The 23,930-nt window shown below is 34.7% G+C and overlaps 1 protein-coding gene across 36 annotated transcripts in view; it reads right to left on the bottom strand.

Moving 5' to 3' along the window:
• LOC145266600 (splicing regulator ARVCF-like) overlaps positions 1–23,930 on the bottom strand; it is a 494,180-nt gene that overhangs the window by 297,948 nt on the left and 172,302 nt on the right. For 27 of the 36 annotated variants that reach the window (XR_013864759.1, XR_013864755.1, XR_013864758.1 and 24 more), the window contains exon 2: positions 23,506–23,690. Coding sequence is in view for 10 of the 36 variants with exons in the window: in XM_080122458.1 (XP_079978584.1) it covers positions 23,506–23,625 (120 nt within the window). In the remaining 26 variants the exon portion in view is untranslated. Of the gene's footprint in view, positions 1–8,112; positions 8,138–23,505; positions 23,691–23,930 lie in introns of those variants that run through there. The other 9 variants (XM_080122486.1, XM_080122478.1, XM_080122483.1 and 6 more) reach the window with 3 other exon arrangements.

The following is a 23,930-nucleotide window of genomic DNA, read 5'->3' as shown; positions in this document are numbered from 1 at the left end:
TGTGTGTGTGTGTGTGTGTGTGTGTGTGTGTGTTAGAGGACACTTCTCAACCTATATACTCCAAGAATTTTTGATCTACAGACTTGACATATATAGAGTATTCAGACGTGGAGAAAACATTTTAATCAATTTTTATCCGAAAAAAACAAAACAAAAAAAAACAGGCTGCCAAGGGGTCAAAATTGAAAAATTGGTATGTGGGGGAGGGTCATCAGATTTTTATCTGCTCTTCAACTTTTTCACAAATACGCATGCGTGAATCGTTCACCTGACAGATTATTTATGTTAAGAATAAGTAGGTTTGAAAACATTTTTTAAAGAACGTGTCAAGCTGGCCTGATGGTTATCGTACTTGACTCGCTGTCTATAGGTTTTGATCTCAGCTTGAGTATTTTTTATTTATTTTTTTTTTTTTTTACTTACAAGAAGTGAATTGTTTAGAAAAAAAAAAACATATTCACATGCGTCTCAGTTTCTGTATAAATTAAAATATAATATTTATGCAGATTTTCCCACCGGGCAAACGTCTCTTTTGTGTTTTTCATGCATGAGAAAGTTGACTCATCTTGATCACGGCCACACATGAAATGAGGCAAAGATGAAAAGTGATGATGAACACAATAAAAAGACCAAACACTTGCATATATGTGTAAAAAAAAAAAAAAAAAAAAAAAAAAAAGAAAAAAAAAAAGACATTTGGTTTTTTGATCGCTCATTACAAAACGAATCTTAACATAAAAAGACGATATATGTATTAATCACACAACTTTTGGATCACCTGTAAATGCAAGCAAGGTACACAGAGTTTTATAGTTATATAGATATATTTGTTTATTTTGACGCGTGTTAATTTTTATAGATATATTCAAATATTTTGTTTGGATTACAAGTTTATTCAACTTAGTTAAACTGATGAAATCCGGCTAAGATGAAAAGAAGTGATGCTGAATAGAATAAAAAGACCAGCACACACACACACACACATATATATATATATATATATATATATATAACACAGGGTGTCCATAAAGTCCGTGTACGCCTTAAAATATTTATAATTTTATTTATGATTTTAATAGAAATAACATGTAAAAAGGATTTGATTTTGGAACAATTCATTTTAAAATTGCACACGGACTTTATGGACACCCTATATACATGCATAAAAAAAAAGACTTTCATTAGGTTTATTTAATCGCTCACACGTGAGAACATTACAAAATGAATGTTAACAAAAAGACGACAAACGTATTTTATCACACGACTTCCGAATCACCCTGTAAATGTTTGACTGTCCAGACTTGAGACCATCATTTTGTAGAAAAAAAAAAAAAATCAGGAAGGAGACATTTCAAAAAGGAGAAACATGTCTTTTTAATCTACGATTTTGTCAATTCTTCCATTTTTATTAATATAGTCTCATTAACCAATTGAAATTCAGTGGTCCACTTGACATTGGTTAATTGCTTGAACAACTTATTGAAAAAAAAGAGTTGTGAGCAATACTAAGGTCTTGTCTTCATGGAGACAGTTTTATTGGGCGGTTTTAACTTTCACATGCACGACAATATAGTAAGTACAGTAGAACCCCGGGATACGGCATTAAAAACTAGTAACAAAATACAGTACATATCTCCATTTCGTTTTATCTTTTTTCTTCTAGAATTCCCCTTTTCATTCCATATAATAAATTTTTTTAGTTTTTATCTTTTAGGAACAAAAGGAAAAAGAAAAAAAAGAAACAAGGAAAAGAAAAAAAGGAGCAAGGAAAAAGAAAAAAAACAAGGAAAAAGAAAAAAAACAAGGAAAAAGAAAGAAACAAGGAAAAGAAAGAAACAAGGAAAAAGAAAGAAACAAGGAAAAAGAAAGAAACAAGGAAAAAGAAAAAAGAAACAAGGAAAAAGAAACAAGCAAAAAAAAAGGAAAAAGAAAAAAAAAGGAAAAAGAAAAAAAGAAACAAGGAAAAGGAAAAAGAAAAAACAAGGAAAAAGAAACAAGGAAAAAGAAACAAGGAAAAGGAAAAGAAAAAACAAGGAAAAAGAAAAAACAAGGAAAAAGAAAAAACAAGGAAAAAGAAAAAACAAGGAAAAAGAAAAAACAAGGAAAAAGAAAAAACAAGGAAAAAAAACAAGGAAAAAGAAAAAACAAGGAAAAAAAACAAGGAAAAAGAAAAATAAGGAAAAAGAAAAAAACAATGAAAAAGAAAAAAAACAATGAAAAAAGAAAAAAAAACAATGAAAAAAGAAAAAAAAACAATGAAAAAGAAAAAAAAACAATGAAAAAAGAAAAAAAAAACAAGGAAAAAAGAAACAAGGAAAAAAGAAAAAAGGAAAAAAGAAACAAAGAAAAAAACGAAAAAACATAAAAAAGCAAAAGATCCCCCCCCCCAGTAGAGGAATCTTGTTCAACATACAAATTTACGTTTTGAAAACGAACTAGTAAAAAAGAAAATGGATTTAGAAAATGGATTTTTCCCTCCAATTTAGAAGAAAAAAAGATTGTAAATAATTTGTTTTTAAGAAATAAATGAATAAAAAAATACAAAAACAAATACCATTAATTATTCATCTACATACACACATTTCAAAAATTGTTTTGCAAACATGAAAAAATAATACAAAGTCACTTTTTTGTTGGACCCCCCCCCCCAAAAAAAAAAAACAACGTCTATTATGGTTGCGACAAATGGATGAACTCACATATTGGTTTACATTGTGAACAGGGTCAGAAAGTGAGATTGAGAAGTCCTAAGAGATTTTCCTGTGGAACTTTAGCGGAACAGCACAGATTCTTCACACAATGGCCTCACTCACTGATGTGAAGCCCCAATTTTTTCATCTATTGGTATCTCCGTTCATTACTCATTCATCTTTTCATTGCTTATTTTTAACAGGAAGAAATCATGTTGTGGCGTCCCCCTTATAGATAACAATGAACTCTTCCACTTACTATAAAGACTAGGAGAATATGCTCCTCACTATTATACACAAGGTATACATACTTGGCAGTCGGACTTTGACTTTCTTTTCCAATATATTTTGTTTCCACTAAAAACTAACTTCTGCCTTTCTTCGAGACCCTTACCGGTCCATAACACTAACGACAAGGATGCTTTGAAGAGACAATATATATATATATATATATATAGTAATGAAATCAAAAGGATGTAGTGTTTACCTGATATACGCAATGGTAAACTATAATCTAATATAAATACCAGTAAGTTTAATCCCAACCGAATTAAAAAAGCTCGATATGCAATAGATAGTAGAGCTTATTATAAGAGAAAGGAAATTAAAACTGTAAGTTGAACTTTAAAATCAAAATTTATTGTTCGACTGAATACTCCAAAAAACAATTTACAAAGTCCTTATTCTGTGAAGTTTCAGCATTCTTTGAAACTCCGCGGAATAAGGACTTTGTAAATTGTTTTTTGGAGTATTCAGTCGAACAATAAATTTTGATTGTAAAGTTCAACTTACAGTTTTAATTTTCTCTCTCTCATATATATATATATATATATATATATATATATATATATATATATACCCACTGCTAACAACGTCCCAACAGACAAAACACTCACCGTTTTCAGTGGCGATATGCTTGCAGGTTTCAAATATCTTAGCACCAACATCACGGTCGCAAGTCAAGATGAAGCAGACATTAAAGCACAAATTGACTTTGCATCGCATGCCTTCTAGGGATTTTATAGTGGGGGCTCCCAAAATCAACAAAGATTAGACCATTCCTGTAAAGACCTGATCTCAGTTGATTTTGTGGTAAGTGAAGTTCTATACAGTTCAAGGAGAGCCACCTTCCTAGGCTTTGCCTTCTCTCTTTGAGAAGGGGTTAGTTTATTACTAATCGCCTGAGGCGCCCTCACAGGGGAATGCCGACGGGACTGCCCCGGCACTTTTTGCAGATCAGAATGCCCCTCCCAGGGGGCGCTGACTTCTCAATCCCACTTCCCAACCCTGGCATCACAGTTCTTGCAGTTGGGAGAGAACTAAATACCACCTTCTGTTGTCAAGATTTTAAATAAAACGCAGCACTAAAGTAAAGATCTACCAAGCTCTGGTGTTGATGATACTCCTTTTTGGCAGGGAGTTCTAACCAATGAGAGAAGGAATTAAATATCCAGAAACTTTCAATCATCACTCTCTTTCGTTTGCCTGCTTTCCAGCTGACTACAATTTGATTGTCTTCAAGTCCAATGTAAACAAGTTCTTGATAAACCGTTCCCCTAAGTAATCCAATTTACAAAATTTCCACTACTTATGTTTACTACGCTATAATCCCATTAACTAATGTATACCCGTTGACCCTTATCCTCGAATGACCTCCGGGCCTTGATAAGTGGTGATTCCTGTGTAAAAAATAAATTAATCAATCACTGGCTGTGTCACATCCCCCATGTCCGATGGCAGCATTTCATCTTATACAACTATGTAGGTTTCTGCTGCAAAATTAACTCCAGCTGACCCTTAATGTCAGCACTGGTTGCGTCATGCCCTCCATTGGGAAATGGCAGAGTTCATGTCCAAAGCAACTACCTCAACTTCTGTACAATGAAAAACCTAGCTGATAATAGTTATAGCTGACTTGAGTTTTTATCCTCGACCCCCAAAATCAACAGAGATTAGACCGTTCCTGCAATGACCTGGTCTCTGTTGATTGCGGTGTCATGTTGATTCTGTGCAGTTCTAGGAGGTCCATATTCCCAGGCTTTGCTTTCCCTCTTTGAGGAGTTAGTTTATTGCTAATCGCCCGAGGCACTGTTACCGGGGAATGCAGACAGGACCGCCCAGGCACTTTTTCCAAGTCAGAGTATCACTCTTCAGGGACGCCAAGTTCTCAATCCTACTTTCCGACCCTGGTATCACAGTTCTTGCAATTGGAAAGAACTAAATATCCTAACCTGGGACACTTGTGTCTACAAAGAGAAGACCTAACCCTAACCTCCCCCAATGGGGGACGCAAGTTTAGTCACAACAATCCAATCATAGAACAGATTGTACTAATTCACATGTAACTAGTATTGGTGCTTGTGCACTATAGTTAATAGAATAGAAATGGAGCAGAAAAAAAAATTACCAAATGCAATAAAATTTAATCTTCTATCGACTCTTACAACTTTTAAGTCTTGAAATTTGTTTTTAAGTAGGTTTTTTTTTTTTCATATTTTGAAATCGTCAATAAAGTGCTAAATATTTGGAGATTAAAAAAAAAAAAAAAAAGTAGGTTAAAAACAATTTCAGTATGTTAAAAATACACGGATCGGTCGGAAATCTAATTTTAGATTGATTGCTAACAATTATTGGTACTTGTACAGTTTAATCAAGACATTAAAAAATGAAAATATCGAAGAAAAAAAAAAGGTTATATTGTACGTATCCATTCTGAACTGAAGATCTCCCCCAAAAAAATTTCACTTAATTTGATCGAGTAGTTTTTTTTTTTTTTTTTTGTTTTTTTTTTTACAGCGGAAAAACATGTTTTTATGAGAGCGCATTGAAGGCTGACATCTTGAAATTTTCTTAATTTTTTTTTGGAGTTCAGAACACGCCACAGGGAGATAACTCCAGTTAAAGCGCCGGCACTCCCTCCCCATTTTTATTATTAGCTTTTCTTCCTAAAAATCGAACCTTTTGCTCGGTATAACAAATTGCTTTTTTGCTGTAAAAAAAAAACTACTTGATAAAATTAAGTAAAATTTGTTTTTCGGAGAACTTCGTTCCATAATGAATACGTACAATATAAACTTTTTTCGATATTTTCATTTTTTAATGTCTTGATTAAACTGTACAAGTACCCAATTATTAATCGTATGCTTTTTTTTTTTTTTTCAGTTAAACATACGACATCAAATCATCACATCAAGTAAAATCAAGTCGAGATAACAGCATCTGTTATCTCGACTCTCCATTTTTACAAGCCTCGGAGGCAACGATACAAAATCTGAGAGAAACGAAGGGTTAAAACTCAGAAGCTGTTCAAATTTCAAGTAGATTAAATTTTCTTGTATTTGATTAAAAGTTATTCTTTGAAATTTTTTTTTCATCCCTTTTTTTTTTTATTATTAACAAGTATTAACTAAACAGCACAAAAAAAAAAAAAAAAAAATTAAAAAACCCGGATGTGTCTAAAAAGAAATAAACCATAGATCTTGATATTCATGCTCTAAACATAAAGCCAATATCCATAGCAGATAGATATTCATGCAATGATTAAGTAGAATTTGGCGGTGTTTGTGTGTGTGGGGGGGGGGAGACAGCAGTTATCCATTATATAAATCTCATCTGTCTGTCTGTCTGTGTCTGTATGTACGTTTGTATTTCAGCTTAAAACTTTTGACAGAGACAACGGATTTTCACAAGATCGGTATCGTTTTGAAGTTCGCCCCTTCGTACGACAAATATAAAAAAATTGGCCAAAAACATTAATTGCTTCACCCTCAACTGGGCACTTTTCTACAAGAAGGGGGTCGCTTTTTTTCGCCGATATTTTGGAAAGTCATTCCCTCTTTTCGATTGACTAGCCTTAATTTAAACCTTCGCCACTTCCGGTTTGGCAATGGACGCAACAACAAAGACGTCACATTTTTTTTTTTCACATTCTTTTCCTCTTTCGCGATATGGGTCAGAGCCTGCCTACTAGCACTTTTTTTTTTTTTTTTTTGCTCTATACACACCTCCAAACACCCGGGAAACGCCAGGCACCCAGGCTAGTTTGTAAGAAAAGAGGTTTAGATGAATTCATAAGTGCTAAGCAACAATTATTTATTCTGTTTTTTTTTTAATTAATTATTCATATTTGGATTCTTCAGACTATTGTTCTCATCTTAAATATTATTTTCACAACGTTTCGGTCGAAATTCCGTTTGACAGAAAGATTTCAGAGTTTAACAAGATATCCTTGAAGAAAGTCGGAGGTTACATCGACCAAAACGTTGTGAAAATGACAGTCCAGATGAGAACAGTAGTCAAAGGAATCAAAATAATCTCTGGTCCCCCCTCGCCAATCTTTCACGAAAAACACCCGTCTAGCTGAATCCACTGTGAAAAATTTCCCCCACTCTATATCTGTGCCTAAATCAAAACGTGGATTCCATGAACAAAGCTTCTTTCTTAGAACTGCACGCCTGTGGAACTCTGTTCCGTCTGCCTGCTTCCCTCCGGACTACAGCTTGGATGTCTTCAAGTCCAATGTTAACAAATTCCTAATGAACCGCCCCCTTAAGTAAACACTTCATCAAATCTCCACACTAACGTAATGTACTTGCAATAACCCTTATCCCTGAGTGGCTTCCGGGCCTTGATAAGTGTGATCTCTGTGTAAAAAAAAAAAAAAAGGCCAATTTATTTCCAGCAAGATTTTATCGATACAGGCAGTATTACCTGTTTTTGACTGACAGAATAAGAATAATCTACCTCTTATGAATTAAGGATTATGTACAGATTCCTCACTGTCACAAAGTTCAACAAGGCGCCTTAATATTGACGGTTACATCGGGCAAAACGTGAGAAAAATCTACTGAGATAATAGTTGGAATAATTCAAACAGTAAAATTTATTTTTAGAATTGAAGTTATCTAAAACTTGATATCAAATCATGTTGGAAATAAAGAAAAGAAGAAAAAAAGAAAAAGTAGAAGAAAAAAATGAAGTTGAAAAAGATGAAAAATCAAAAGAAAAAAAGGAAGAAAAAAATTAAAAAGAAAGAAAAAAGAAAAATGAAAGAAAAGTTGAAAAAGATGAAAAACAAAAAAAAAAGGAAAAATAAAAGAAAAAAAAGAAAAAACTTAAAAGGAAAAACAAAGAAAATGAAAATATGAAAGGCAAAAGTGAAAAATGGAAACAATTTTTTTTAATAAAAAAAAAGAAAAATTTGAAAAGAAAAAAAAAAAGTGGATAAAAAAGAAACGAACCATAGACCTTGACAATCACAGTCCAATGTTCTAACCACCAAGCTAACATCCATGACAAATTCACACAACGATTGAATAGAATCACAGGCGAGGAGGGAAAGAGACAACAAGACCCATCACCGAAACAGTTATAAGAGAGTAGAAGGTTTAGATAAATTTATAAGAACTGAGCAACAACTGACCTATTTCTTTCCAACAACGTTCAATCTGCAATTAAAAGGAGAAGAGGAGCGAGTGCTAAAAGTGACTCTTATAAACAATAAAGTGGAGAGCGGTCATTTTATCTCCATGATGAACAAGCACCTTCAAATGCAAGATTTTTTTTTTTCAAACAAAAAAGTAAAACATTAAAAAAAAAAAAAATAAATAAAAAAAAAAATAGAAATTGTTTTCAGTTTGTTTGTTTTTTTTTTTTTTTTTTTTTTTTTTCAAAATCCAAAAAATATACTACATCATTATAGACTTGGAAGTTTTGTACCTTTAAAACTAGATGTAAAAAAAAAAAAAATAAATAAAACAAAATTATCCCAAATCCTTTGTTGGAAAACTCCTTCGTTTGTAAGCTGGCTGAAACTATTGTCAATAATTTTCCCCACTTTTTATCTGTGCCTAAATCCAAACGTAGATTCCATGAGCAAAGCTTCTTTCTTAGAACTGCACGCCAGTGGAACTCTCTGCCGCTTGCCTGTTTCCCACCTGACTACAACTTGGATGTCTTCAAATCCAACATAAACAAATTCCTTACAAACCGCCCTCTTAAGTAAGACACTTTATCAAATCTCCAATACTAATGATTACTACAATACTATCTCATTGATTACTGTACATGCAATAACCCTTATCCCTGAGTGGCCTTCGGGCCTTGATAAGTGGTGACCTCCATGTAAAAAAAAAAAAAAGTCAGTTAATCTTTTGCAATATCTGCATTAGTTTGATTCCAATGGACTTAATATTATTGTGGGGAGAGCACACACCTCCACACACAACTTGAATGCCTACTGGAAAGAACTTAAATGCTTACTAGACACTATCCACGAGTGTCTAAGGTCTCTCTGTACAGGGGTTTGTCAGGACAACCTGGTATAAAGATACCTTTTCCGACAAGTAAACCCTGACCAAATATTCAAAGACAAACTATTCATGACCTAAACGTAGATTCCATGAGCAAATCTTCTTTCTTAGAACTACACGCCTATGGAATTGTCTTCCGTTTTCCTGCTTTCCAGCTGACTACAATATGGTTGTCTTCAAGTCTAACATAAACAAGTTTTTGATGAGCCGTTCCATATAAGTTAACAAATTTACCGAATTTCGATTACTAACGATTACAATATTGTCCAATTTCTACTGTACACTCTTTAACCCTTATCCTCGAGTGACCTCTTGGCCTTGATAAGTGGTGATACCTATGTATAAAAAAAAAAAAAAAAAAAAAAAAGAAGATCTCTTCACCATAACTAACTCTCACTGGCTTTTACAAAGAATAGTGCACCTTAACTCAAGTAACATCACGGAACTAGATACTCCACCAGACTAGATAAATTCTGGTCCTGGATTCCGGTAAAGATCAAGAGACCATAAAAAATATATGACAAAAGTCTGTATTCCAAATTTCATGATGTTGACCATCTTATAATTTATTCCTTTAATTCAGTTGACATTTACAATTCTTGTCAGTATCTGTTTCGTAGCGCAAAATCACTCAATTATTATATTGATTTTGAATCTATTTTGCCCTTAACTCATCAGAAGAAATAGCAACTATCAATCCACCAAAAGGAAATAAAATGCATTTGAACATGACTGAAAAATTCAAAATGGCGTAATGGAAGAAAAATATAAAGGTATTTGCAACTTCTCTTCCAATTTTTCGGATTTTACAACAAAATCTGAATGTTGTGTTTATGCTAAAGTTAACAGCTATTTGAGATTTGAAAAAAAAAAAAAAAAAAAAAAATCACTCGACCGCCGGTCAAGTGCGAGGGAAAGTTTACTCGCCCGACTTTATGTCTTTGTTTCAGTCAATAATAGTAAATAATTTTACAACAATTCAATAAATTTCTGTGTGTATAATCTTACAAGAAAATATTGTTTAACTCTTGTAAATCAACTATTTTATTACTACAAAGATTTCAGTAAATATTCAACAAAACGTTAAAATACAACACCAGTTTCTTTATATAACATCATTCATATTATTGTTCCATAGAAATAAGAATCATTTCTTCAGATGCTTGACGGAACAATGTGTTTTTTCTTCTTTCAAATGTTCGTCTTTACTTTTGTAAGCATGAAGTGTATGTAGTTGCAGCATCGAAGAATTTTTTTTCCAAATGAATTTCAAAATCAGAGAGCTAAATGAAGGCGACATTTTGACTTGACTACATGCTGAATGTGTAAATTTGACCTCTTGTTGACCTTTAGCTTAACCACTCTTTTGATATTCTAACGGTCTCACAGCTAGAGATGAAAGAATTCACAAATGATGAGACATAGGTCATTCTAAGTCACCGCATATTTGAGGGTCGTAAAATAAATAAATTTCCCCCCCACCCCGTTTCTTTAATTAAAGAAATTTTATCTACTGGCGGGCGAGTGATTTACGACTTTTAGTCGCCCCAAGAAATTTTCAATCAACTGTGGCGACCGGACCGACCAGTTGTGTAAAGTCTCAAAGGCTATATATATATATATATATATATATATATATATATATATATATATATATAGATAGATAGATAGATAGATAGATATACACACATACCTACAGATATGTGTGTGTGTATATATATATATATATATATACACACACATATATATACATACATACACACACATCTACATATATACATCCATACACATATACATACATAGACATAATGATTGCGACGTCTTATCAGACGAGTACCACTCTCCTAGTCACTGAGCGTCCATGTGCCTGAAGATTACTTTTTAGTCCTTCGCGTGATTTGCATACCCTCAAGCAGACATGACATCGATGGTGGTCATTAGTTTGGATGAAACCAACAACGGGACTTATCGTCGTGCACTTTCACATGACTGACAAGACCTGCCCTGGACACCAGAGCCTGGTCACACACCTCACAGATCCATAGGTCTCCATGATTTTGTGCCAAGGTTTGGTGTTTTCTACATGCTCTCTTCAGCTTCGCTTGGTCTATCTTGGCTGCCTCAAAGTGTTCTGTGCCCCTCTATATCAGTTCCCTCCATTGCTTGTGATCAAACACACACACACACACATTATATAGCAATCCAAATTTGAACATCTCAGTCAACGAATTTGTACCTCTTAAGGTCAAAACGTTATATTCAATACTAGCAGGATCTGTGTACTGGCATTGCTCGGTGGAACACAGATTTATTTATTGATGTAATAAAGAAAAGCTATACTTTGGGAGAAAGGTTTACATGCACTTTATACCTAGGTATTTCGAAGCTTAATGCTTCTCATCAGAAGAGGGGTTAGAGGACTAGGTTGCAAACATTTCAATGCGACATCTAGCTAAGGGGATAATTTGGGAGATATTAAGGTAACCGTTATGAAGAGGAGTGAGGGACACTGGATATCTGGGGGAGTTAAACTAATGTAGGTGAACTTAAGCTAACTGGGGTCTTAAACAAAATAGGGAAATAATATAATATGGGGGGAAGGATGGTGACACTTTCTCATTCCTGTTGTTCTTAAATTCCCAGTTAGCTTAAATTCACTTGCATTAGTTTAATTCCCCAGATACCTGGTACACCCCCGTTCAGTCTCAAAAGACAAAGGATACCCCCTGTAGGGGCAGCTGCGTGTGTAATTGTGAGACAAGGGTTATGCAATCCTCAACCACACCTCTCCTGAATCGGCACTGTTTGAGTCCAGGGGCAAGCAATAGTCCAGGACGCCTGGAAACAATGCCGAGATAAGCGGAAAACACATACAGTACCTGGAAGTCCCAAATGGTTACCCATTTAGTATTGACCAGGTTCAACGTTGCTTAACTTTGGTGATCCAACGGGAACCGGTATGTCAACGTGATTATGCCGTATATAAACTTGATACCTTAATATCCACCCAATTATCCTCTTACCGAGATGTTGCATAGAAACGTTTCAAACCTAGTTCCGCTTCTGATGAAGTGCATTAGGCTTTGAAACATCTAGGTCTAAAGAGAATATAACACCTCCCACAATTAAAGTTTTTCCTTATTACATCGACAAATAAACCTACATATACCTATATATGGCTTTGTCTTGTCTATAATGTTGTATACATAACAAATTTATAAGGTCGCGACACTAGACATGCTAATATTTCAGACAAATGGTCAGTTATAACAGCAAATCCTCGTCAGGCGACTTAAAATATGGTTGCTTTCCAAAAATTTATTTATATTAAAATAAAATCTATCCTGCTTTTCTTTTATTTGGCACTCTTAATAACCTTGTACAATTCATTAGTTATCACTCTTTAATACCTTCAACCTGGTGCGTGTATATATATATAGTCTTTGAAGTTTTTAACCTTTAAAACTATACAAAAAATCATTTTTTATCATTCGTTAGAAAACCATCTAGTCAGTAAGTCATTTAATCACCTGCAATCACTGCATCAACTCGCTCTCGAATTTACTATAGTACCAATAATTTATTTTTCAAGGGATCATCAGTTGTTTACCATGAAACACTGTTTCGGGGATTTAAAAACAAAACAGTATATTACATCATGGCTCCCCAGCAGTGTTGATCAAACACCACCACCCTTAATCTTAGGAAGAAGACATGTTACAAACATTTGATCAAATTTCCTATTCTTAATTGCAATTACTAACCTTTTCATAGTATAAAAATGAATTTCTTACCTGTGTGATTCATCAATTTCCACATTTAAAATGGATATATTTTTTAATTTTTCAGTCTTGTATTTATAAGATTACGGATTAATCCATTTAACTATTTATCACCCCCACTATGATTAGTATTCAGTATATTTACATTCTTATTTATTTAAAATTATATATATAAAGGTTAAAAATATTTTTACATATATACATTTTTTTTTATTTTTATTATATATATAAATTTATTATATGTAATTATAAATACATTTTATACATTGCTAATATAGTTTTGGATTTCCTTTATTAATATAGTCCGGTCAATCTTAACCAATTCAAAAGCATCAGGATAACGAACAAATGCTTTATTTAACTGTTTAAATATTTTATTTTTATCCCCACCTTGTTTTATCATCCTTATTACTAAACTAGAAACTGGTGGTATAAAGTCTGTTAGTTTTAAAGTAACGCGAGCTATTCTCAAAAACTGACATAATGGTTCCATAAAACATAAAAACAGGGCAGGTGCTATCTTTATGCGGCATATGTTTCTTTTATCAAATATTTTATAAAGAAAAATCTCATCCTCAATTTTTATATCTAAATCCAGAAATGTAGCCTGTAGTCCTCTATATTCACAATTCAATTTTAATTCGTTTGGATATATATATATATATATATATATATATATATATATATATATATATATCTTAAATCAGCCCAGCCTTGACAGTCATGTTTTAAATTCTTCCATGTCATTTTTTTACGCACATCTTATCTTTTTTTTAATAATATTATTTGAACTCATTCACTTTTACCTTGTGAATTTGTAAATTATTCCACGGATTTCTGCCTTTTGGATTACTTTGGACCATCTTCCAATTACACGATTCCCTTGCATTTTACTTGTGGAAATGGAAATTTAACCAACTTTTTTGGATTCTGGATTTTTGGATTTTACCGTTATTGGATATTTTACCCTTCACCAGACAATCCATTCACGTGAAATCACCTTTTTCTTCACCATATCCCCTCTGCTTCATTATTTTTTACCAAGTAAAATCTATGACTTATTGTAGATTCATCAAATACTTTTGCAAGCAAAATCTGATCCCGCATTTTGCTAAATCCTACCCTCTGATGAGAAGGAAAGTATTTCTTTGAATCTCTGCAGATTAAGGACTATCCACTTATTTTGTGCTTTTTTTTTTTAAATTAAATGTTTTTAACTCTTTTTTAAAGTGTTTTTTAACATGTTTTATTAACTACTTGTTATATATATATATATATATATATATATATATTAAGTAATGTGATTTATAATTTAAAAGTTTTAAAATTTTTTAAATTTAACAATCCAAATTTAATTAAATTAAAAATCAGTTTCATAAGAAGGAACAACAACAAAGATAATTGACTTTGTTGTTGTTCCTTCTTATGAAACTGATTTTTAATTTAATTAAATTTTGATTGTTAAATTTAAAAAATTTTAAAACTTTTAAATTATAAATCACATTACTTAATATTGAATTAGCTCTAGGACATTTAACTATCGAGCTTATTATATATCTAAATTACAACGAGCATTTCCTGTATTTTAATTAAACTAGTAATTTCACTATTACATTAAAATACACTTAGCTCTTTAGACTATTATTCTAATCTCCTTTAAATTATATATATATATATATATACACACACACAATGGTTATATTTGTAAAAAGACGATGCAGATTGAACCAGACCTCTTTATTGATTCTAATGCAATGTTCCAGCAAAATCGCATGTTCCAAAGGAATCTCCTTCCGGGGAAAACCGTCTTGTTGGTTGTCTGAAGTTTTAATGACATTCTTTTGAAACCAAACATGTGCACCTCCCATCTGAAACCATTCCAATAATTTTACCTATCTTTGCCCCACCCCAACTCCTAACCATTACACTCCTTATTTTAACAAATCATTCCAAGAACTTTTTTCTTTTACTCTATGTTCGTCTTATCTTCTCCCCTGCAACTAGAATTTGTTCAGATTTCCAGAGAGTCTTTGATGCAAGTTAAACTGATGCTCAAATAATTGCTGACAGGGGAAAAAAAAACTCTGCTGGTGGTACGTAAAAGTTTTTTCTTACTTTTTTATTATGCGTCCCCAAATAAAATATGGTTGATCAGTCTGTTACCCTCCATTTTGAAACACCATTTTTTTTTCATATTCACACCTGTCTAAAACACCATTTTTCTTGGTCGCTTTCACGATTCTGTCTGAAACACCATTTTTCTTGGTCGCTTTCACGATTCTGTCTGAAACACCATTTTTCTTGGTCGCTTTCACGATTCTGTCTGAAACACCATTTTTCTTGGTCGCTTTCACGATTCTGTCTGAAACACCATTTTTCTTGGTCGCTTTCACGATTCTGTCTGAAACACCATTTTTCTTGGTCGCTTTCACGATTCTGTCTGAAACACCATTTTTCTTGGTCGCTTTCACGATTCTGTCTGAAACACCATTTTTCTTGGTCGCTTTCACGATTCTGTCTGAAACACCATTTTTCTTGGTCGCTTTTACGCTTCTGTCTGAAACACCATTTTTCTTGGTCGCTTTCACGATTCTGTCTGAAACACCATTTTTCTTGGTCGCTTTCACGATTCTGTCTGAAACACCATTTTTCTTGGTCGCTTTCACGATTCTGTCTGAAACACCATTTTTCTTGGTCGCTTTTACGCTTCTGTCTGAAACACCATTTTTCTTGGTCGCTTTCACGATTCTGTCTGAAACACCATTTTTCTTGGTCGCTTTTACGCTTCTGTCTGAAACACCATTTTTCTTGGTCGCTTTCACGCTTCTGTCTGAAACACCATTTTTCTTGGTCGCTTTCACGCTTATGTCTGAAACACCATTTTTCTTGGTCGCTTTCACGCTTCTGTCTGAAACACAATTTTTCTTGGTCGCTTTCACGCTTCTGTCTGAAACATCATTTTTCTTGGTCGCTTTCACGCTTCTGTCTGAAACACCATTTTTCTTGGTCGCTTTCACGATTCTGTCTAAAAAACCATTTTTCTTGGTCGCTTTCACGATTCTGTCTGAAACACCATTTTTCTTGGTCGCTTTTACGCTTCTGTCTGAAACATCATTTTTCTTGGTCGCTTTCACGATTCTGTCTGAAACACCATTTTTCTTGGTCGCTTTCACGATTCTGTCTGAAACACCATTTTTCTTGGTCGCTTTTACGCTTCTGTCTGAAACACCATTTTTCTTGGTCGCTTTCACGCTTCTGTCTGAAACACCATTTTTCTTGGTCGCTTTCACGCTTATGTCTGAAACACCATTTTTCTTGGTCGCTTTCACGCTTCTGTCTGAAACACAATTTTTCTTGGTCGCTTTCACGCTTCTGTCTGAAACATCATTTTTCTTGGTCGCTTTCACGCTTCTGTCTGAAACACCATTTTTCTTGGTCGCTTTCACGATTCTGTCTAAAAAACCATTTTTCTTGGTCGCTTTCACGCTTCTGTCTGAAACACCATTTTTCTTGGTCGCTTTTACGCTTCTGTCTGAAACATCATTTTTCTTGGTCGCTTTCACGATTCTGTCTGAAACACCATTTTTCTTGGTCGCTTTCACGATTCTGTCTGAAACACCATTTTTCTTGGTCGCTTTCACGATTCTGTCTGAAACACCATTTTTCTTGGTCGCTTTCACGATTCTGTCTGAAACACCATTTTTCTTGGTCGCTTTCACGATTCTGTCTGAAACACCATTTTTCTTGGTCGCTTTCACGATTCTGTCTGAAACACCATTTTTCTTGGTCGCTTTCACGATTCTGTCTGAAACACCATTTTTCTTGGTCGCTTTCACGATTCTGTCTGAAACACCATTTTTCTTGGTCGCTTTCACGCTTATGTCTGAAACACCATTTTTCTTGGTCGCTTTCACGCTTCTGTCTGAAACACCATTTTTCTTGGTCGCTTTCACGCTTATGTCTGAAACACCATTTTTCTTGGTCGCTTTCACGCTTCTGTCTGAAACACAATTTTTCTTGGTCGCTTTCACGCTTCTGTCTGAAACATCATTTTTCTTGGTCGCTTTCACGCTTCTGTCTGAAACACCATTTTTCTTGGTCGCTTTCACGCTTATGTCTGAAACACCATTTTTCTTGGTCGCTTTCACGCTTCTGTCTGAAACACAATTTTTCTTGGTCGCTTTCACGATTCTGTCTAAAACACCATTTTTCTTGGTCGCTTTCACGCTTCTGTCTGAAACACCATTTTTCTTGGTCGCTTTCACGATTCTGTCTGAAACACCATTTTTCTTGGTCGCTTTCACGATTCTGTCTGAAACACCATTTTTCTTGGTCGCTTTCACGATTCTGTCTGAAACACCATTTTTCTTGGTCGCTTTCACGATTCTGTCTGAAACACCATTTTTCTTGGTCGCTTTCACGATTCTGTCTGAAACACCATTTTTCTTGGTCGCTTTCACGATTCTGTCTGAAACACCATTTTTCTTGGTCGCTTTCACGCTTCTGTCTGAAACACCATTTTTCTTGGTCGCTTTCACGCTTATGTCTGAAACACCATTTTTCTTGGTCGCTTTCACGCTTCTGTCTGAAACACCATTTTTCTTGGTCGCTTTCACGCTTCTGTCTGAAACACCATTTTTCTTGGTCGCTTTCACGCTTCTGTCTGAAACACCATTTTTCTTGGTCGCTTTCACGCTTCTGTCTGAAACACCATTTTTCTTGGTCGCTTTCACGCTTCTGTCTGAAACACCATTTTTCTTGGTCGCTTTCACGCTTCTGTCTGAAACACCATTTTTCTTGGTCGCTTTCACGCTTCTGTCTGAAACACCATTTTTCTTGGTCGCTTTCACGCTTCTGTCTGAAACACCATTTTTCTTGGTCGCTTTCACGCTTCTGTCTGAAACACCATTTTTCTTGGTCGCTTTCACGCTTCTGTCTGAAACACCATTTTTCTTGGTCGCTTTCACGCTTCTGTCTGAAACACCATTTTTCTTGGTCGCTTTCACGCTTCTGTCTGAAACACCATTTTTCTTGGTCGCTTTCACGCTTATGTCTGAAACACCATTTTTCTTGGTTGCTTTCACGCTTCTGTCTGAAACACCATTTTTCTTGGTCGCTTTCACGCTTCTGTCTGAAACACCATTTTTCTTGGTCGCTTTCACGCTTCTGTCTGAAACACCATTTTTCTTGGTCGCTTTCACGCTTCTGTCTGAAACACCATTTTTCTTGGTCGCTTTCACGCTTATGTCTGAAACACCATTTTTCTTGGTCGCTTTCACGCTTCTGTCTGAAACACAATTTTTCTTGGTCGCTTTCACGCTTCTGTCTGAAACATCATTTTTCTTGGTCGCTTTCACGCTTCTGTCTGAAACACCATTTTTCTTGGTCGCTTTCACGCTTCTGTCTGAAACACAAGAGTGTTGTTATTTTGTCATCTAATTCACATGTGTGTTCACGGTATGTACAGACGCGTGTATTTAAATTAGACACCAACGATGAAAAAAAAAAAAAAAGTTTCTGAATTTTTGAGATGAGGATTAGTTGTTCATATCATTTGGATCCATCAGACTACAGTTCTCATCTTGTGTGACGTTTCAGTTGATGTAACTGCCAACCTTCTCCAGGTATATCTCCCCAGATTTCCAGTACTCTCTACCTCTTTGGATATGCAAATGAATTTGCATTATCACAACAGCCGTTTACTATAGAGTTCTCATTCTATCCTTTTTTTTTTACTTCTGTTATTTTTTGTGCATTATTTGATTACTATTGTTTATTATCTGTAATATAAATCTCACCTTCCAGAAGGACTGGAAAGTACTCAGACTTACAAATATCGAAAAACTGGCAATAAAAATAAAGAAAAAAAGAAAAAAAAAGAAAGAAAAAGCTTTCATCGTTCGATAATGGTAGCAGATGCACCAGCCCAAATGTGACAGCAGTACTCCATACATGGGCGAATGGTCGCTTTGTAGAGGTACAGGATACTTTCAGGCGTAGTGAATGTTTCTGTTGAACTTGGGAATTTGGATGGAATTTCGCATGAAACCCTTTAGTTACTTTATGAGGAGCAGCATGCTTGTGTTCCGTCAGTCATGACTGGATAGAGGTTCTAAATGATTCGTAATTGTATTTTTCGGTTACCCACACTGGAAAAATCAATTGTGAAAGTGATATTCTCCTAAAAGTTAAAGGTTCAATTTTCAGTGTGGGCGACCGAAAAATACAATTGCGAATTACTTAGGACCTCTATCCAATCATGACTTCGGGAACAAGAGCACGCTACCCTTGTGAAGTAAATAAAGTGTCCCGTTTGAAATTCCGTCCAAATTCCCAAGTTCAGAAACATTCCAGAGGTCAACAAGATATACCGGAAGATGGTTGGAGGTTACATCGACCGAAACGTTGTGAAAATCACACTCAAGATGAGAACAGTAGTCCGATGAATCCAAATAATACGAATATAAAAAAGTTACTTTCTCTAAATCAGAATAATTTTATTATTTTTGGTGCTCGAAATTGCTGAAGCATTGAATAAAGTGCAAGTACATCTGTTATCGAAACGCTGCATTCTTGAAAACCCTCGTTTCCTGAAACTTGTCTCAATCACACCTAACAACAACAAACTGCCGCAAATTCTAAAAATCCCTAAGAGGAGCTACACACCTAACCTGGATGTTTTGCATCGAGCCTCAGTAACCAGCGTTGAGACCACCATCATCTGCCTCCATCGGGCAGGCCAGGCCCATAGAATGGATCCGTCCAGACTATCAAAGAAATTGCTCTATGGTGAGTTTGCAAATAGAACTAAATCATGAGGAGCCCCAAAAATGTGCCATAAAAAACATTGTCTGCCAAGGTGCTAGATGGAAGGAGTGAATTAAAAAATTGTCTCTTACAACATGATTTTATTATTTGTATTAAACTATGTAGCACAATATTACTTTATAAGTATTTGTTAGTATTTATTAATTTTTCTAATTTGGGTCAGTTCTATATTTAAAATACAATGGATATTATTTTCATAGAAATGTTAATAAGCTTATATTTACTGCTTGTTAATGTTTTTTTTTTTTTTTTTTGTTCAAAACACTCATCCAGAAATGTATCAAAACATATTTGTTGATTAAAAATATTTCTCATTCCGTGGAAATTCCAGGGGTCCTGCTAGTAATATATATATATATGATGATTGCTGCAGCTTTCCAGATGGTCGCCATCACATTGAGTTCTCCAATCTTGTCGTCCATGCAATTTCAGATGACTCTGCACTCCCGCCACAGATTTGCACATCTTGAAGCAGACGTGACATACAAATTGAGCAATTTCCATCGAGCTGACTTCCTCTGGAGGTTGAAGGTTATTCCTATGAACATGTCTTCTCAAACCAGCAGTAGACTTGCAAACTTTTCTGCATGCTAAACAGATCGTTTGGTTCAGACTAATAGGTGCAAAGTTGACCTGAACAGGAGTTTTGTGCTACTTAAGGTGGTTGACATAGCCAGCTTTTGACAAAAGCACTCGTTCACAGGTGTGAGATTTCCAGCTCTGTGTGTCATGGTTAAGACCATTAATTAAAACTTTGCGAAGCTCTCGCTTCAGATTGCTGTGGGCCTGCTTTATATATATAATAAAAATTACAATAAGTTTACCAAGGTAATCAAAATGGTAGACTTAAAATATATTATAAATATTAAAGAGTTAATATTTACAAGTAAAATAAACTCAGCCAGATGTAAAAGCTCAATAAAACCGAAAAGGAAATAGAGCTTATAATATGAACAAATGATTAATAAAACATGTTAAAAGACATCTTGAAAAAGAGTTAAAAACATATTTAATTTTAAAAAAGGAAACACAAGATAAGTGGATAGTCCTTAATCCGTGGAGTTTCGAAGAAATACTCTCCTTCTCATCAGAGGGCAGGAATTAGCAAAATGCAGGATCGGATTTTGCATATAAAAGTATTTAATGAAACTACAAGTAAGTCACAGATCTTACTTGGTTAAAAAAAAAAGGGTGAGGTAAGGAGAACAGGAGGCAAAAGAAAAATGATAAAAAGATTTCACATGAATGGACAGTTCGGTGAAGGGTAAAAATCCAAAAATGGTAAAATCCAAAAACGGTCGAATTTAAAATTTCAATCCAATGGGTAAATTCCAAATGGTCCAAAAAAATCCAAAAGGCAGAGTTCCTTGGAAAAAAGCGCAAATGGAATGAATTCCAAATCATTAAAAGAAAAGTACTGGAGAGAATATTTAAAAACACGTCTGTCAAGGCTGGATGAATCAAAAAAAATTTTTTTATATATACACACACACACACACACACACACACATTGAGCTTCTTAAATAAGGATTGGTATATATTATAAGAAAATATATTTCTACAGAAGTGTATATATATATATATATTTTTAAAAAAAAATATTTACTTATCTACATCTGTATACGCTTCATCCTTGTGCAAACATCAGTGTAGGGATAACTGTTCAAGCCAATCTGCATAATTTGAACCCCTGGAACAAAAGTCATTTTTAACTCAATTCCTTGTGCCCTAAAACAAGGAGGCTACTTTCAACAGCTACAGACGAGATGAGAAATAGATCCCATTTATGCATCAACAAATTGGTAAATAATAAAAACTGGAATTTCCACGGGTTCCGCTAGTTCGTAAATATCTACTCACAACAAATTTTCCGACAAGTTATTATCAGTGGGTTGCATGCTGATAATAAGTGGCGTACGGCACAATCACGTTGACACACCGGTTCTCGCCAGATCACCGAAGTCAAGCAACGTTGAACCTGGCCAGTACCAGATGGGTGACCATTTGGGAAAGCTACGCACTGTATGGAACCTTCTGGGAAGGTTGGGCATGGGACCAGCCCCCCCCCCCCCAAATAACTCTTCGCTACAAAAGCATCTACAAAGTTGTGGATGGCCTATGCCTCTGCATGGTTCAAGGCTATGGATGGAATAATAAGTGGTGTTCCCTGGAGTCTGAGTGACAAGAAATCTTCATAACTCTTTGCATCTTTCGATAATGGTTGTAACTCATTTTACACTATTGCAACAGCCGTTTACTATTAATTTATCTCAAGCAACAGCCATTGACCTTCTCTGGAATTTGATGGATAATAAGTCCTCCCCACTCCTATTACTCTTCAGTTTGTATGAATTTTTTTTATTTTGTTCTTAGTGGCCTTGACAAGGAGTCTTGTTTCAAAGAGCAATTCATGAGGTGCCTTCAATAAGTTTCCAGACTTTTTTGTACAGCCATTTCAAATTGTTGCAGACTCTTGAAAATTCAGTATCTTATTGCTATACATCTTATGAGATGACTGACCAATTTTTATGATTTCAGGTTCAAATGAACAGCTACAGCAGAAAATTGGAATACACCCTACTAAAGCCTGATTGTCACAGCTGGTGAATTTCAAAAATGTAATCTAGATATGAGGGCACTTTAGAAGAACGATATGCAAGAAAATTGTGTTTTAAATTTGAAAAAAAAAAATGCCCAGAAACATATGGAATGCTTCAAACTGCTTTTAGACCATATTGCATAAATCAAGCATCAGTTTGGGAGTGGCATAAGAGATTCAAGGAAGGTAGGGAGTCTGTGAGGGATGATGAGAGCTGTGGAAGGAGTAAGAAAGTCAGAACACCAGAATTGATTGGTCAAATAAAGAATTTCATGGATAAGAACCGTCGTGTGTCTATAGAGACAATAAGTGCACAGTTTGACGTCAGTGTAGGAACTGTCACACAATTATTCAAGAGGAACTAAAGATGCGGAAGATTTGCACGAAGTTTGTCTCAAGGATGCTCAAAAAAGATCACAGACTATTTGATCAAGATGGGCATCAAGAAAATTCCTCACCCTCCCTATAGTCCAAATCTCGCTCCCTGTGACTTTCGGTTATTCCCTAAGCTCAAGAAAAACCTTAGAGACTGGCGTTATGAGACAACTGAGGAGATTAAAGAGGTTGTGATGCGGGTCAATTAAGGTCAATAGGCATCTCCTGTCTTTGCAACAATCATCTTTCGTTCTTGTTAGCTCCTTACATCAAGTGGCTTCATGTCTTGTCTTGAGTGATTTCCATTAAAATAAAAAATAAAAAATCTGCCCATCTGTGGAACACAATACCGTGGAGCTGCTTCCCAGCTGACTACAACATGGTTATTTTCAAATCTAATCTAAATAAGTTCCTGTTGAGCAGTTCTCTTAAATAATTAAGCCCTACCCAAGTTCCACCATTACTGATCATGCTGTCTCAACATCTACCGAACAATTATTAACCCTTATTCTAGAGTGAGCATAGAATCTTGATAAATGGTGACCCCGCCCAGTAGAAAGAAAAAAAAAGTTATCCGATATGATAGTGACATGTGAAACTACTTCCTTGCAGGCTACAACATGGTCGTCTTCAAATCTGATGCTTGTCATTAGCCATCTTCATTCATCATTTTCAATCCTCTCATAATATTCTTCATCATTCAACTGGCAATCCATCTCTTTCATCCTTATCCTCAAATAGCATTCGGCCTTCATAACTATTTTGTTAATTCCGCTGATTTTCAAGCCTCTTATGATATTCTTTATCATTGAATTGATAAGCCATCTCTTTAACGCATATTAAGGCCAAAAGCTGTTCAAGGATAAGTGGTGACTTAAAATCCCCCCCCTCCTTCAAAGCAAATGCAAAAAAATGATTACCTGTTCTTTTACTGACTGCAAAATGTTAGTAGAGGTTGTATCATCACCATTGTGATGTCCGATATAGTTTTCATCTGGCGAATAATGCGTTGTTTGGTCAACCATACCACTCACAGGCATGGCGTCTGAGTGGTATCACGTGCTTAATGGTTAATCCCAACATAGGCTACAAGAAGAATCTGATCCTGAAAGATAGAAAAACGAAAATAAGATTAAATAAGATTAAAGAGTTTTAAAAGATTAAAAGACTTGCACTTAATCATATTTTATTATTAATGCACTTTTTGGGGTGAATCGGAACAACAGGCGACTTTAACTCTGCAGCAAATGGTGTCAAAAAAAAAAAAAAAAAAAAAAAAAAAATCGCATTCATATAAAAATTTTCCACTAACTACATTGCACTTCCTGTTTTGGTAAAAATAAAA

This window comes from Euprymna scolopes, chromosome 41 (genome assembly GCF_053919585.1).
Source record: "Euprymna scolopes isolate OS-2025 chromosome 41, ASM5391958v1, whole genome shotgun sequence".
Lineage (NCBI taxonomy): Eukaryota > Metazoa > Mollusca > Cephalopoda > Sepiida > Sepiolidae > Euprymna > Euprymna scolopes.
This window is presented reverse-complemented; position numbering and strand designations above follow the sequence as displayed.